Source organism: Vulpes vulpes, chromosome 3, assembly GCF_048418805.1.
Source record: "Vulpes vulpes isolate BD-2025 chromosome 3, VulVul3, whole genome shotgun sequence".
Lineage (NCBI taxonomy): Eukaryota > Metazoa > Chordata > Mammalia > Carnivora > Canidae > Vulpes > Vulpes vulpes.
This window is the reverse complement of record NC_132782.1, coordinates 93799261-93815750: the sequence shown is the minus strand read 5'-3', so window position 1 is coordinate 93815750 and position 16490 is coordinate 93799261. Positions and strand designations below refer to the sequence as shown.

General features: G+C 48.0%; 1 protein-coding gene across 7 annotated transcripts in view; it reads left to right on the top strand.

The window, feature by feature from the left end:
• KATNIP (katanin interacting protein) overlaps window positions 1-16490 on the top strand; it is a 193286-nt gene that overhangs the window by 43154 nt on the left and 133642 nt on the right. For all 7 annotated transcript variants that reach the window (XR_012000598.1, XM_026011061.2, XM_026011060.2 and 4 more), the window contains exon 3: window positions 9494-9570. Coding sequence is in view for 5 of the 7 variants with exons in the window: in XM_026011061.2 (XP_025866846.2) it covers window positions 9494-9570 (77 nt within the window). In the remaining 2 variants the exon portion in view is untranslated. The remainder of the gene's footprint in view (window positions 1-9493; window positions 9571-16490) is intronic.

The window sequence follows — 16490 nt, the reverse complement described above, 5'->3', positions numbered from 1 at the left end:
CCGCCCTGCTAAGTTCTTTAAGGACAGGGATCTCATCTTCCTGCCTTCCTTTCCTTCTTTTCTTTCTTGTTCCCTCCTTCCCACAATACTCTGCGAGCTCCTTGTGTGTGCCAGGCCCTGGTTTGGGGCTGAGAGGTACAGCCCTCCTTTCTTGGCTCTGCTGTCCCGGCCCATACCACAAACTAACAAATGGAGATACTTTCAGAGAGAAGGTTTGGGAGTCAGGAGAGGCCCCAGGAAGGGCCACCCATGCCCACAAGCAAGGAAGAGACCTTCTAAAAGGGCTCAGCTGCTCTGAGAAACAGCCAGAAGGGCTATGAGCCTGGGGGGGGGGGGGGGGGGGGGGGCAGGGCAGAGGAGGCAGGAGTGAGGTCAGGGAGGGTGGTGGAGCCAGATTCCATTCATCTCTGCTTGTCTCTGGCACAGCTCTCATCCCATAGGAGAAGCTCCAGGAATATTTGTGGAATGAATAGAAAGGGGCCCCTGAGTGCTCCCGCCTCTTCAGAGGGCTAGAGGCGGCCCCTGTCTAAGGGGTGAGCATCCTTTCTGACAACCAGGGGATGGATGAGTTCTGTGGGAGATTCATTCCCTTAGAAGGAAAAGTTGTTGGTGCAGATGAAGTGGTGGTGAAAGACATTGGAGAAGAGAAAATCCCAGCTAGGCTAAGTGGCCCGTCCTGCAGGATTGGAAGGCTCTGACCCGTAACAGCCATCTGAATGAGTTTAGCACAAGCTTGAGAGTGCAGAAGTGAGCAGGCCTTTTCCATCGGTGCTGCAGACCCTGCTTCCAGGGATCCTGCCAGCCGAAACCCCCACAGAGCTCTCCTCAGCCCCAGAGCCATCCCAACTCACATAAACCTCCCAGCCCCAGCCCATCCCAACTCACATAAACCTCGATGCCGTGAAGCCAGCTCTGCTCAAAACCCTCCAAGAGCTTCCTGGTACCTCAGAGTAATGCCAGAGTCCTCAGCATGGCCTCTGCCCTGGTCCACCCCAATCCTCCCCTTCGCCCCACCTTGCTCACTCTGTTCCTCCAGCATGCCATCATGCTCCCACCTCAGGACCTTTGCACTTGTTGCTCCTGCCACCTGGAAAACCCCTTTATCCAGATTCCCACAGCTTTTCTTTCACTTCCTTCAGCCTCTTCTTGAATGTCACCTTAGCAGAGGCCTTCTCTCACCCCATGGCTAAAATAGCACCTCCCACCCCCACCCCCACTCCCCAGGCTTCCATTCTCCGCAGCACTTAGCACCATCTGAAATACTACCTATTTACTTTTTTTTTTTTTTATTGCCTGTCTCTTCTCATTAGAATGTAATAGCAGAGACTTTGATGTGCTTACTGTTCTTCTCCAGAATAGGCGTTCGATAAATATTGAGCAAACAAATGAATTTGTAAAATGAGGTCAGTGCTGTCCAGCTTGCAGAGTGGCTTGGAGTTTCCCAGTGTGTGGTTCGCTTTCTTCCACGGCACTGTAGGTGGCTCGTAAAACATGTGCTATTTCAGTAGGTCCATATTTATGTCTGCCTTCTATTTATGGCAGGTGATAATGATTTTCCATTTATGGCATTAATATAAAATTTCCTTTTTTAAAGTAAACTCATTCAGGATTAAAAAGAGAAATCTATATTTGCCAGCCTGAAAGATAGTTTATAACACAACATTGCATTCTTACAAGAAAACTTTTCTGAGAATTAAAAAGAAACATTCATTATTTTCTAGCAGATACGGATTGAAAATGATTTTTTATGTAGGTACGTAAGAAAAACATTTTCACAGAGACAACAGTGTGTCTGTATCTGTGTCCTGAAGTCCAGGAGGAAATCCTAGATTCTAGATCTGCATCGATGTTCAACAAACCCTGGCACCAAGTATAAAATCTCCAGTGTGTGTTGGTAGCAATAAATGATGGTACATGGCAGGGTAGTGAAGTAATCAGTGTAAGTCTAAGGTATTTGAGAAATAATCCAAACTCTTCCTATGATTATTCATCTCGTGTGTGCAAAGCATGTGATTTTGTTAACCCAGTCTACCCAGGGCGTGAGAAACTCAAATCTTTGCTGCTGTGCCTTGCCTTATTTCACTCCAACCTCTAGGGGGTAGTATCTGCCGATGCTTTAGCTTCTTTTGTGATGGAGCATACTGAATGCAGAGCATTTTTTGTTCCTGTTTTGAGGATGGGATATGTTGTTAGCAAGAACGGTAAAAAGGAAGCTCAAAACTATCCTTTTTCATTCAGCTAATCTGCATTAAGGACTTAACTACATATCATGGGCATTCTAAAGAATAGGATTGTTAGGAGAACAGAGCAGTTGGCTTTTGGGGGTGGGTTTTGAAGGGAGAATAGGAGTTTAGTACTTTGGGATAGATTTGGATTGTCTTTTATTGTGGATTTAGGGCCATCACTGAGACCATTCCCTAAGGGATCATTGTAATCCTCTACTGACTACTCCTCTGAGCCTTAGGTCACAGGACAGACTTTAGATTCAGGCAGTCCTGAGTATTGGCTTTACTGCTGTGCCACCCAGAACTCACTCAGGTGTTGTGAATCTCTCTCTCTTTCTCTCTCTCTCTCTCTCACACACACACACAAACCATTCAAATTGGCTTGAGTAAAGAAAGATATGTGACTGGGCAGCCCAGGTGGCTCAGCAGTTTAGCACTGCCTTCAGCCCAGGGCACGATCCTGGAGACCTGGGATGGAGTCTCATGTCAGGCTCCCTGCATGGGGCCTGCTTCTCCCTCTGCCTGTCTCTGCCTGAGCCTCTGCCCTTCTCTTTCTCTCTGTGTCTCTCATGAATAAATACATAAGATATTAAAAAAAAAAAGGTATGTAACTAAAATCTGGGTTCAGGCATGGCTGGATATGGGAGTTAAATATGATCAAGAGGATCTGGTTTCCTTGTGGTCCATCTCTTTCTGTCCTCAACCCAGCATCCAGCTGCCTTGGTGTTGGCGTCACTCTTGGACAGATATCGCCATGAAACACACAAGGATGTTCACCATGGTTTACTATGGTTTACTATGGTTCACCATTACTTCACTACCCTGCCATGTACCATCATTTATTGCTACCAACACCTAATCAGTTGATAAAAATGACTTCCTTCATGATGGCCCTAGTAGCTCTCTGTTCCTATCAGCTAATAATTCTGGGGGAAGAGGCACGGGGACTTGTCCAGCGAATCCAGTCAATCCCTTGGTTGAGTCTGTTGACGTGGCATGAGGGCACATGCCTAGACCTGAGCCAATCACATGGCCAGGGAGATGGAGTCCCTGGTTGGCCAGGGTACCACATGGCCTGAGAGTGGAGGAGAAGTGGTTTCCCAAAGGAAGAGCGAGGTGATGTAACCAGAAGGAAATGAAATAGACGCTGAGCTGACACAAATAGCAAATGTGCCTTAGCTCCACTTAGTTGCTTTGTGGCCATTAGGCCATTTGCCTCAGCTTTCAGAGCCTGTAAAATGGGCTTAATGATCTCAGAGTGTAGCATAACTGCACACAGCCACCATAAGCATCCCCAGAGAGCATAAGAAATGGCAGCTATGGCAGCCTGCAGAGCTGGGCCCCAGTAATCTGGAGCATTGGCTCTGCTCCTAAATTGCCCCTCAGGTTAGGGCGTGAGCCTGGGGGGAGGTAGGGTAGAAGAGGGTCTCTGTGAACTCTGCAGTGCCTCAGGCCTCATTATTAAACCATCCAAAGTTCGTGTTCTTCCCTGCTGGGACCTGACACCAGTGAGGCTAGGTCCCCGGCATTCACCAGCCCTGGAGACGGAGTCTGCAGCTCTCAGCTGCTTGTTAATGCAGCTCACACACTGGCACTCGCTAAGTCAGCCCTGTTTAGGAGAATTCCAATATTCTGGCCTCAGAGGAGCATGTGATTCCTGAAATATAGACTCTGTCAAGCACCTTTAAGCATAGCCGATTCTCGGCATTTCTTTCCAATTCCATTTTTTCCCCTAAAGAGAACTAATAGTATGGCCATTGATAAGGTTCTATACCATCTCTGGGGCTGTCATCAGGGATAAAGATGATGAGGATAACAGTAGTGGCAGTGACACTTTGTGTCCATGTCACATCCAAACACCTTAAGACCCTTTGCTATAACTAACTCGCGCAGTCTCCACACCCACCTCTTGTCAAACCCAACTTCTGGCCAGTTGGGAACATTTCAAGCTTTTTCAAGCCCCCTCCTGCCCCCACACACCTTTGCCCATACTGACCCTATTGCCTGGAATGCCTTTCCCTTTTCTTGTGGGCCAGAAAATGTTTCAGGTTTAAAATCCCAGCTCAAATGTGTCTGTATTTATTCATTCACTCAACTCGTATTTAGGGAGGGTGCATTGTGCACCCGGCACTGTCTTAGGGGCTTGGAATACACAAATGATCAAAACAGACCCAGTCCCTGCCTCCGTGGAATTAATACATAAGAGGTGTAGTAAATGAGATAAAGGAGATAGTATGTTAGGGAGATTGAAAGTGAAGATGTGATGCACAGCTTGCAATTTTATTTTATTTTAGAAGATTTTATTTATTTATTTATCTGACAGAGTGAGAGAGCACAAGCAGGGGGAGCAGACAGAAAGGGAGAAGCAGGCTCCCCACTGAACAGGGAGCCTGATGTGGGGCTTGATCCCAGGACCCTGGGATCATGACCCTGGGAAGGCAGATACCAAACTGAGCCACCCAGGTGCCCCTGGCTTGCAATTTTAAATAGGGTGGCCGGGGAGGACCTCTCTGAGAAAGTAAGATGTGAGGCAAGTCTTGAAGGAGGTGAGCAATCTGGGTATTTATGTGGGAGAAGAGCAGCATATCATGCAGGACTGGTGAGTTGAAGACTCTAAGGCTGGAGCATGCTGAGTCTCAAGGGTCCTGGGATGAGGGGGAGGGGAGAGGAGTGGTAGGAGGTGGGTCAGAGGCATGAGTAGAGGCCCAGGGCCCTGCTGGCCACTGGGACCCATGAAGAGTCCGGAGCAGAGGAGTCACATGATTTATCTTAGCTTTCATCAGGACCCCCTAGCTGCAGCAGGGAGAAGAGACTGCAGGGGTGAGGGCAGGAGCATGAGGGGACCAAGCCAGGGTGTGGCAGGGAGATGGGGGAGAAATGGTTAGGTTTTGAGTATCTGATTGTTTCCCTGGGAGACTAGGGCCTGGCCATGCCCTGGGGAGCCTTCCTAGGTCCCTCATTCAAATCCTTGGCATCCCATTTTATACATTTTATTATGATCATTTGTCTTCTTTCTTTGGTCTCAGATGCCTTGGGTAATCTGTTGAAAATTACAGATTTTCTTCCCGGAAAAATACCCTCATGCATTCAATCGAATGGGTGTTCCGAAAAACCTCTGCAGGCCATCCTCAATATTAGGACCCCTGGCTAGTATGTGTTTGCTTGACTGGATGCACAACACCCGTACCAGGCACGACAGGACCATGTGGGGCAGGGCCCAGACTGGTGGCTGAGTATGGCCTATAGATGAGTACACACAGTGGGTCCAAGCTTTTGTTAAACCCTCGTGCATATGTGACAACACTTGATCAATGTTTGCTGGAAGATGGTGATGGTGAAGTTGGCACTTTATAGGGGTCTCACACCTTCTAGGGGTGCCTCCCATACAAACGTCTCCAGGTTTAGCCAGACACATAAAGCCTCCGCAAAGTGAAGTGTGTGGTGCTGAGGAGGGTCTGTGTCTGGTTTCTGATTAGGGCTGGAGTGAGTGAGAGTGAACCAAGTTGGTGCTTAGCCAGCCTCAGCACCATCCTACAGCTGGATGGTGGTGAGGCTGAGACTCTTCCCCCATCCTCCCCCTATAATCTGGCTGGGGAATCAGTGAGAAGACAGGGAAGGATCCTAAATCACTTCTGCTTTTCTCCTAGTGGAGCTGTAGAGCTGCCCTCTGACCTTACTGTTAACCCCCGTTTACAGACCAAGGCCACTGAGGCTCAGCGAAGGTATGTAGCAGAGTTCAGGGTTCACCCCCAAGTCTCCAAATCCCCAGATAATTGGTGAGCAATATATATAGTTAAATGCTAACAACTTAGCACTTAATTACGTACTATTGCACATTGTATTGTATATAATTTAATGCTAATTGCAGGGTTTCGGAATGAGCTGAAGAGAGTGGGGCGAGAATGGCAAGGGAAGTTTTCTTGGAGGCTTTGGGAACCCAGCTGGGCCCTGGAGAGGATTTGGGTGGAGGCTGGAGGGGATGGAGTAGATTTCTGGAAAAGGGAGTAGAATAATTAAGGCCAGCCAGGTAGAAATGAGCATGGGGGGGAGGGGGGAAGCTAAGATAGTACTATTTAAATAATGGAGCTCTATAAATGCAAATATACCTAAATAGTCACTGAGAACCTTCTATGTGCAGCGTACTATGCTAAGTCCTTTCCACTGTTATTGCTTCCAATCTACATGTAACCCTATTCGGGAAAGAAAAATCCAACCAGACAGGTACTGTTATTACTTCCATTTTAACAGAGGAATAAACTAATGGCAGTGTTGCTACTCTGGAGCCAGGCCTGGTCTCAGAGCTCATGTTCTCCCCAGCTCGAATTCAGAGACCGTCTGATTAGAGGTGGGCTAGGCTCAGGCCTTGCTACTCCAATTGTGGCCCATGGGCATTGCCTGTGAGCTTGTTAGAAATGCAGACATGGGCCCCTCCCTCCTTAGTCCTACCCGGAGTCAGAACCTGCATTTCAACCTAGTCCCGGGTGATTTGTGTGCATGTTAGTTCTAGCATTTGAGAAGCAAAGAAAAGCACAGGGCTGGTGAGAAGTTCGGCTTGGATGTGTGCCTGTGCTGTTCAAGTCTTTGTGATACATCACTCTCCTGGCAGAGGCGAATAAATGCATTCTCGGATGGTCTGAGGTACAAGCCCAGGGCAGCCCATCACAAGCTGAGCTCTCTTTGTCATCTTGTATTTCATCTAAAAATGTCACTGAGTGTCCATTCCACACCATAATCTATCAGTGGTCATTTCGATATTTCAAAATGGTTATGTAAATTGCCATGGAGTAGGATGGGTGTTCCTGGAAGATGCGTGAGATGGGTTTCTTTGTATCTTAAATGGGTAATAATAACCACTTTAAGAGCTCTTGCAAAGATCAAAGGAGAATCATGGATATGGAAATGCTCCACATCAGACACATGCTATTTTGGAAGGGACTGACGATCCTCCCCAGACCCAGTGTCCTGCAAACAGCTCTCAGAGGGCTGAGGTTGAGCTCTTCTCACATTCAGGGCGAGTGAGGCAGGGCTCAGTCCCAGAGAGCACGAAGTCACCTGGCATCTCAGGAAGCCAGGGAAATAAGAGAATAGGGTCAACTATTGCTAATTTGTTTACATTTCCTTCCTCATGCTTACTTCCTGATTGTTTGGCCAGATAAGGTAGCAGGAAAACCCTGTGAAACTCAGAAGTTTCGGGGACATTGGGACAGGAGAGAAAAGGGAAGCACTTCATCCTGTCCCCAAGTGGGCCCAAAGAGTAGGGTGTGGGGGAAAAAGGTTGCAGAAGTGGGATGACAAGGAAGAGGTAAGCAGATGGCAACAACACAAGTCCTACAGGAAAGGAGACAAGAGAGGGGATTGGGCTGTCAGCACTGGACCAGGAGTGACCTCAGGTTTCCATCCAGAGGGCCCATTTCCTCATAACTGGAAAGAGAGATGGGGAGAGAGGCCCAGAGGGGTGAAATGGACAGAGATTGTGCAAGACAAGGGAAGGGAAGCCAGACAAGGCATCAGAGGGCAGAGAGGCTCATTTACAACTGCAGAAGCCGAAGGAGGAGAATTTGGGGACAGACGGGGAGGTCAGCAGTCCTCCATAGCCCAGAGCAACTGAAAAGGAGGAGCACAGGAAAGGCTATTTATATATATTTGGTTAAGGAGGTTATGGGTCACCCGTGGATAGGGTTGTGGTCTTAAAGCCAGATTTTGAGAAGAGGAGAATGATGGGGATTTTCTTTTCTCTTCTTCCCATGGTGGCAGTTAGGATTTTCACACAAACTGCATTTCTATTGCAAATGTCTTACTTGCCTTTTAAAACTTAATCCATGTAACTTGTGACCAGAACCAAGCCTATATTGTCTCTTTAATCCATCCCTTGGCCCCCCCCCCCAAAAAAAACGTTATTTAAGAAAGAGAAAATTAAAGAGCATTGTTTATAGTATGATCCTATTTTTGTTTAAAAGAATGTCTGTGGGGCCGCCTGGGTGGCTCAGCTGGTTAAGCGTCCAACTCTTGATTTTGGCTCAGGTCATGATCTCAGGGTCATGAGATTGAGCCCCCCTCAAAAGAAAAAAAAAGAATATCTGGGTTTGTGTATGTATTTATAAATATGTATGTAAAAAATATGTATGTATATGTATATGATAAAAACATCTAGGGGAATATATATCAAGTTATAATGGAGGTTTTACTGGCATATACATATGTCACTTTAAACACATATAGTTTATTCTGCATTAATTATCCCTCCATAAAGCTATAGAAAATTAGAATAGGGGTTATCTCTAATGGTCAGTTTATGGTACATATGACATAATTCTTTTGGCTACAAATGATAGAGACTCAGCAGAAACTTCTAAAGCAAGAACTAAATTGTCCAGATACTTCTTCAGACATGAGTGGATCCAAGGTGTCAAGTGACAACTTTAAGGATCTGTCTCCATCTCTCGATGCACCTGCTCTCTCTGTTATTGACCTCATTCTCAGATAGTTCCAGGCCTGTGTATCATCAGCCTAGCCCCTCCCCAATGGAAAGATAGCAGCTCTTCCCCCAAAAGGATCAGCAAAGGCTCAGGGCTGACTTTCAAGGGCCTGGCTCAGGCCATGGCTCACGCACAGACCAGTGAATCACTGTGGTTGCAGGCAGCACTGTGTGGATTGTCAAGGCTAAGGCCAAGGTCATGTGACCCAAGAGGCCAACAAAGGAAGTTTCTAGGGCCTCTCACAAAGTCAGTGAACTGAAGGAAGGTGATGAGTGGTTCTTTAAAGGAAATCCAGAGTTCTGTTGCCCAAAGAGGAGGTCTAAGCCCCCAAGTGTCTGCTCTTAAAGGCGCCCTCACTGTCTGGATCATGTTTTTATAATGACTGAGTTCTAATAAGCATGCATTCCTCTTGCCATGGCAAGAAAAGAATGAGATCCCTTCTTAAGCAACTGATTTGGGTCACATCTGGTTATGATAATGCAGGTAGCTAAATAATGAATGTGGAGAAAACATAAAAGCTAAAATTTAGCCCAAGCCCCTGTTCTTACAGGGCACGGGTGGAACAAACAGTGTCAAGACCAGAGAACCAGCCTCCTCCTTTCTATAGACTGTTGGTTATGTATGTTCAAGACCCATGGGACCCTCAGACCATCTCTGGGGCTCTGGGTCGCCTGAGTGATGTGCCCAGGGAGCCGGGCCTTCGTCAAGCTCAGTCTCTGGCCTCTCAGCCTCCTGCCTCAGTAAATAATTCCCCACATTCCGATATCACACTGCTCGATTTCTTCATTTCAGGCTTACACTAAGGACATGGTGCCAGACTTCGATGAGAAACATGATGAGTATTTAATATTGCTTCAGCAGAGGAACCGGTAAGATGAACCTGCTCAACGGCAGCCCTTAATATTAGCCAAATAAAAACCCGATTTCGATTTATTAGACAGCATGCAGGCTCTGTGTCACATAGGAATGGAGCGCAGTCAGCCTCTACTCAAAGGCTTGGAATATTATCTACAATCCCAGCTCCTGTTTCTCCCCTCACTGATTTAATTGCATCTTTGATTGAGCAGTAGCAAACTGTTCCACATATAAGTACCACCTCTTGCTTTCCTGCTGCTGTTCTGGGAGACGGTGGCTTTGTCATGGAAAAGCTTGAACCTGGCAGGGCCTGTGCATTAGTCACCTGAATAGCCCAGTCTGCCATCTCCCAAGCTTTGACGGGCCCTTGAAATCTGAGCCTATAATCATGCCTCATTAGATCAAGGTGGAGTCGTTTCACATCTGTGTTTAAAGTTGGTCAATATGTCATTTAAAGTTTAGTTGGTACTTATTTTTGACTCTGGTGTGCTAGCTCCGGGCGGGGAGGGGGGGACCTATGGTAGATGCAATGTTTAGTGATCGAGGGCAAAGCAGTGTGGTCTGGTTGGAAAGAGGCATCACCTCTTCACTGCCTTCATGGGGCCTGTGGAGGTTCACAGTCAGTTCACTGTGGTTTGTTATCAGGCCTTAGGTTTCAGGTTAAGCTGGGTTGGCAACTCAGATGCTAGGAGGGGCCGGGCAGTGAGTAAAGGAAGCCAGCACAGCACAGTGGAGTCGGTGGGCACCTGGGATTCTCACTTCCCAGCTGCTCAGCTCAGGCCAGTTGTTGTTTGTGGGAGCCTGGGCCCAGGGGTCCATATCTTCCAAGGCTGCTGGTTGAAGCTGGATTTGGGTTGTGAAATCTCCTGAATTTTAAAATGTTGGTAATGCACTCAGATTAAAACTCAAAACAACGCGCAGGATGCTGCAGGCCCCTAAAACAGACCTGTGGGGGTGGGGAGGGGAGGGCCCTAATCTGGGCCTTTGTGTTATAGGAATGAGTTCGGGGTCTTACAGGCAAGAGAGCCTGGGAGTTGTCATCCTGCTTGTTGTGCATTCATCCCTCATCTGACTGTCCGGACACCCAATTCTTGTCAGGTGGGGCCCTGCTGGCATGTTACACGGACGGTTTTTTTTTTTTTTTTTTTTAATTTTTTTTTATTTATTTATGATAGTCACAGAGAGACAGAGAGAGAGGCAGAGACATAGGCAGAGGGAGAAACAGGCTCCATGCACCGGGAGCCTGATGTGGGATTCGATCCCGGGTCTCCAGGATCGCGCCCTGAGCCAAAGGCAAGCGCCAAACCACTGCGCCACCCAGGGATCCCTGGCATGTTACACGGACGGGTTTATACAGGAGTTAGCATTTCCGTGCACCGACCTTTTTACTAAATTCCATTAAGGCGCCTGGGATCTATCTCTAACAATACCGGCCCACAGTGGCTAGATGCCCCTGTTCTGACCATGCGGCCCCTGGTGGTGAATTCCTGAACAGGTAAACTTTCCAGGAGCAGCTAGACATACCAGACAGTGTCCTTCCTCTGTGCCAGGCCACTCTGTGCTCATCTCCCCAGCCCAGGGGCAGCTCCACCTACGGTAGTGGGAGGCTTGTGCTGATTAGCCCAGCATGGGTTTTTATCATTAATGCCGTGGAGTGGGGTGTTTTTATTCCATTCCTGGCAGGCTGGATGGTGCCACCGAACACCTGAGTGATCATTTAATCATGTACGTGTGACTTGTCTGGGAGGACATTGTCATAGTTCCTTAGGAGCAAATTGCTTCTCATTAATCAGCGGATCAATAAGTGCACCATCAAAGGGCTACCAGCCGATAGCATAGAGGAGAAAATCCAGAGACAAGGTTGCAGCACAAAGGCAATTAAAAAATATGTCAAAGCTGAGTTGCCATAAAATTTGGGGGATACGTTGTCACCCAGAGGGAGCTGGCGTGATGACAGGAGCTCAGAAGGTAGAGCTAGAAACACTTCCAAATGGAGACATGAAAAGTGGGTGGCCCCCTGAGCTACCACCAGTTGTTGCTTTGGAGGCACCTCTTCTGGGGGCCTCCTGCATGCAGGCACTTGAGCCCCATCCTTTCAGTTTATCCTCCCCCTACCTGATGTGATGTAGCTATACTCACTGCACCCATTTTCCAGACAAAAAAGACCCAGAGCAGTGAGCCGTTTGTCCAAAGTCATCCAGCCAGGAAGTGGTAGAGCTGGGCTGGACTTTCTGATTTATGTTTTGTTTAATATTGTCATAAATAATCAAGAGGGGAGGAATCTGCCAGAGTTGCCAGTTTCGCAATGAAGGGTTTTGTGGGAATAAACTCCAGTGTACTTGGAAATCTAGTTATATGACCTGGTATAAAGCCAGCCTCTGGGCTTTATGGTGTACACAGAGGGAAATGAAAACCCAGCCTGCTTATCTGGGTTGCCCTGTGACCTGAGACAGGAGGGTGTGCAAAAACTGGAGTCAGTTCCCAGGAGTGTCCTGCCCAGAACATAGCTGCCACAAATGCTATGGGTGGTATTCTTTTCTTCATTCAGGATTTCACTGAGTGCCTTCTCGGTGCTTAGCACTACCAACAACGTGAAGGAGAGCATTGTGATGAGGAAGGCATTAACTTTATTAGTTAGTACTTGGGTGGTTGGGAGACAGGAAGGACAGAAACTCAAGGTAAATGGACCTTAAATAAAAAAGGAAACTTACTGGCTCATGAAATTAAGAAATCTGGGATAATGTTCTGGCTTCAGGTATAGTTGTATCCAGGTACTTGACTCTGACTCTACTCATCTCAGGCTGGTGCCTCCTTCACGGGAGCCAAGGCAGCCACCGGTGGCCTCACCCTTGCATCCTGCCTCAAGGAGAAGAGAGGACTTCTTGATAGTTAGGCTGAATTCCTGAGGAGGGCCCCAGCCTCAGCCCCGAGCCAGTTGCCCCTGGTGCCTGGCGAACTGGCATGGCCTGACTGGCCACTCCTTGGCTACCTCCTTCACCTGGGTAGTGGAGTGAGTGTCACCCAGACCACACAGAGTAAGGGAAAGAACAGAGCGGTTCCCAAAAGGAATCCGAGGAGCTGGTTTGGAGGATAGGGAAGAGTTGCTGGCGAGGCAGACTGAACAGGTTTCTGCCCCACAGCCCTTGCCCTTGAGGAACTGCCCTGGCAGTGGCAGGTGAGCACAAGGTCACCCATTTATAACCACTCCCAAAGAAGCAGAATGTGATCATGTGCTCCAGGAGAGGACCAAGGGAGGTAGAGGAGGGTGTGACAGTCCCAGGTCACTCCTGCCTGAACCCTCCCAGAGGATCCTTAGTGATTCTGGTCACTCACCTTCATGATAGATGTAATCACACCCGACCGGCTCACTCACAACAGAGCTACCAGGTTGGGCCGAGTGCTGGAGGGCTGATGGCAGGGAAGGACTGTAAAACATCCCTCTAGATGGTGGGGGCTGGACCAGATCCAGGAGTCCAGCAGTGGTGTTATTTCTTCTCTGGAAAAGGTGGTTTGAGGGAAATGTATAGGAAAACATGCCCATGAGAGATGTAAACCCACTGCCCCAAAAGGAGATTCAGGCAGAGAAGGAACGGGAGAACCAGCATCCGGGGTGGGGGGTGAGGGACTGTTGGCATGGGCCAGTCTCTGAGCCAGAGCTGCAGCCTGGTATCCCACTCCATCCTCATGTCAGCCCAAAGAGGGATAGGCACTCTTGATCTCATTTTATAGAAGAGGAACAGGCCCAGGAGGTGTCGGGACTTGCCAAAGGTTACACACACACTGAGGAAATGGTAAAACCTTCTCTGTGGAGCTTCATCCTCCACACTGCACCACCTACACCCACACGGATGGGGGATGCTGACATCCTAACAGGCCAGTACTAGAGCCTGTGAGCACCAATGTTCTGGGAGGAACAGCAGTCTCTTTGCACCACCGCCCTCCGCCTTACCATCCTTCAGGGCTGGTCTCAAATGCCACCATCTCCAGGAAGCCCCCAGCTGGGAGCCACTGCTCCCCATCTGGACTCTCCTTGCTCAGCCCTGGTGGTGTGATAAATGGTGAGGAGACTAGAAACAGCACAATGGTGTGTCTGGGAGATGGGCTCTGGAGCCTCACGGACCAGAATTGAAATCCTGGCAGCTTCCTGGGCTCTGTGATCTTGGTCAAGTTCATCTATAAAACAGGCCAATGGGAAAACAAAACAAAAAACAAACAAACAAAACAAAACAAAACAAAAAAACAGGCCAATGGTAAGACCTAAATCACAGGGCCAATGAGGGAGTAAGAAAGACACTCAGGTGTCATCATTACCACTACCACCATCATCATCATCATTATATTAATGTTAATGTCAGTTAATACCCTGAGCTGAAATCCGGGTATTTCTTGAATGCTTGACCCCTGGAGAAGCCCTTGGTTGCCCTCTGGGGTGACTGAGGTCCTGGCGGCCATGTGGCCAGCCTGGTCACCCACCAGCCACAGTGCTCTGAGGCTGAGGTGATCCCACCATCCACACAGGCACGACCACACCCAGGAGCGATGCACCACCTACCCCTCGACCTTGGCCATGTCCTCTTGCCAGCTGTGCCCCTGCTCGTGCCCTGACCACTCAATCATGTCCCTTGTCACACTCCTACTTTCTCTCTGTACAAGTGGCCTCATAGGTCACTTATAGGATAAGACAGAAAGAGCTCCAATGATGAGCATGGGGTCCATAGTAGCTCTGTTAGAATGCATATCCATGTCTTCTATACCCTGCTAGACCCTGAGGGCCTTAGAACCACTTGTTCTGGGCAACCTGGGTGGCTCAGCAGTTTAGTGCCACCTTCGGCCCAGGGCATGATCCTGGAGTCCCAGGATCGAGTCCCACATCAGGCTCCCTGCATGGAGCCTGCTTCTCCCTCTGCCTGCGTCTCTACCTCTCTCTCTCTCTGTTTGTGTGTCTCTCATGAATAAATAAATAAAATCTTTTTTTTTAATTAAAAAAAAAGAACCACTTGTTCCAGAGTTGAGGCACAAGAGCGTTCCTCACCCTCAGCACTGACCCCAACCATATGCAGGGGTCAGATTCCCATGGTAGGAAGGGAGAATAAACAGACACACAGGTAGTCTCCCCTAGGATGAGGCAGTGAGCCACATGCTCTGAAGCCAGCAAGACCCGTAACAAAGTAGAGTGTGTGTGTTAAGGGCACCAGGTGGGCAGGGGCTCCATCTTCGACAGGGCGGGGACCGTGTCTGATTTTTCTGAATCCCATATACCGAGGGCTGCTTTTTATGCAAAGCAGGCTATCAATTAAAAAAAAAAAAAGACACCACTTCTCTTTGATGCCACATGAGTATCACTGACAGCTCAGCTGCAGTCGGGGAGTTCCTTTAGCGATCCCTTTCACAGTCTGGATAATTATCTCCTCATTTATCAGTTTCATAAATCCACATTTTCATAAATCATTCTGCTTAAAGAGAAGCACACACGACGGAGTGCCAGCCCCAGAATGCCGGTAGCGGGATGTCACCGTAACCACCAAGGCAGCATCAGGAGACAGGGCGGTCTCGGGAGGGAGATGGAGGCAGGCGCCCTGTGGCTGGGTGGTCAGACTTTCCATTCTCTGTGCTCCTCCCGGGGCTCGGGCTCCCCGCTCTCTCTCCCCAGGGCCTGCTGCTGCCTGCTGCAGCCTCCAATTGTTTGCTCCAGAGAGGGCAACTATCGCTGTGTTTGGAAAGCACCTCTTAGTTACTTGTGTTTTCCTTCTGTTTTATGCTGTTGCCCGCCCAACAATCAACTCCCAGGCTTCCAAGGCCGGCAGGAGATAAGAAGTGTGTAATAAATGTTCCTGCCAGGATTGTTGAAAAGATGGATGTATCAACAGCCAAAGAAACATTTAAAAAACAAACAAAGAAATCACCCATAATGCCACCACCTTACCTCAACAACTGATTGGATTTTCACATTTATCACCTTCCGTTCCTGTTCCACAAACACACTTTTTTCCATTTTGTACATAAACACACGTGCATTGTTTTTATTCTATCTGTTTCGCCCCCCACCAATCACAAGCCATTCCTCACGTTTGGACAGATTCTTCATAATGATCTCAGCTGTGTGGGATCCCAGGTTCCATTTCCCTGGTGTTGGACATTTGGGTTGCCTTCAGGGTTTTGTTACGACCACACACTGACCATCGTTCCCAGTCAAAAGTGATTTGCTGGAATGGATTTACCAGGGGAAGACCAAGCATATGGCATTTTCCCTATTTTCATATTACTTCTGAGAAGGTCCTGTGAGTTACCAGCAATGTCTAAGTCTGCCAGTTTCAATGTCATCTCACTAACTTTAGAGGTTGTCTTTGTTGTGGTGAAGACTGGAGCCAGATTGCCCTACCACCATACCAGCTGTGTGACCTTGGGCAAGTTACTTAACCTCTCTGTGTCTCGTTCTCCTTATCTATTGCATGGGGATGATAAAAGTAATCACCCCATAGGATTGTTGGGGAAGATTAATGTCTAAATATAGTCAATCCCTATAATTCATAGGTTCCCTAAATATGAATTCACCTACTCACTAAAATTTATTCGTCGGTATTTGCAGTGCTTTTGTGGGCATTCAAAGACATGTGCAGGATGGCAAAAATTTTTTGGTTGCCCAACATGCACATTCCCACCTTTGGTGTAGAACAAGGGAACACTCCCTCTTCTTATTTCAGCCCTTATTCCATAAGCAAGTGTCCTTTTTGCAATATACTTAGTGCCATGTTTTCCACATTTTTATGCTTTTTAGTGGTGATTTTGCTGTTTAAACTGGCCCCCAGGCATAGTGCGGAAGTACCGCGTGGTGTTTCTAAGTGCAAGAAGACTATATTGTCTCTACGCAGAAAATACAGAAAATACCCAAATGTGTTGGGTGGGCTTCCCTCAGGCCTGAGTTAGAGCACTGCTG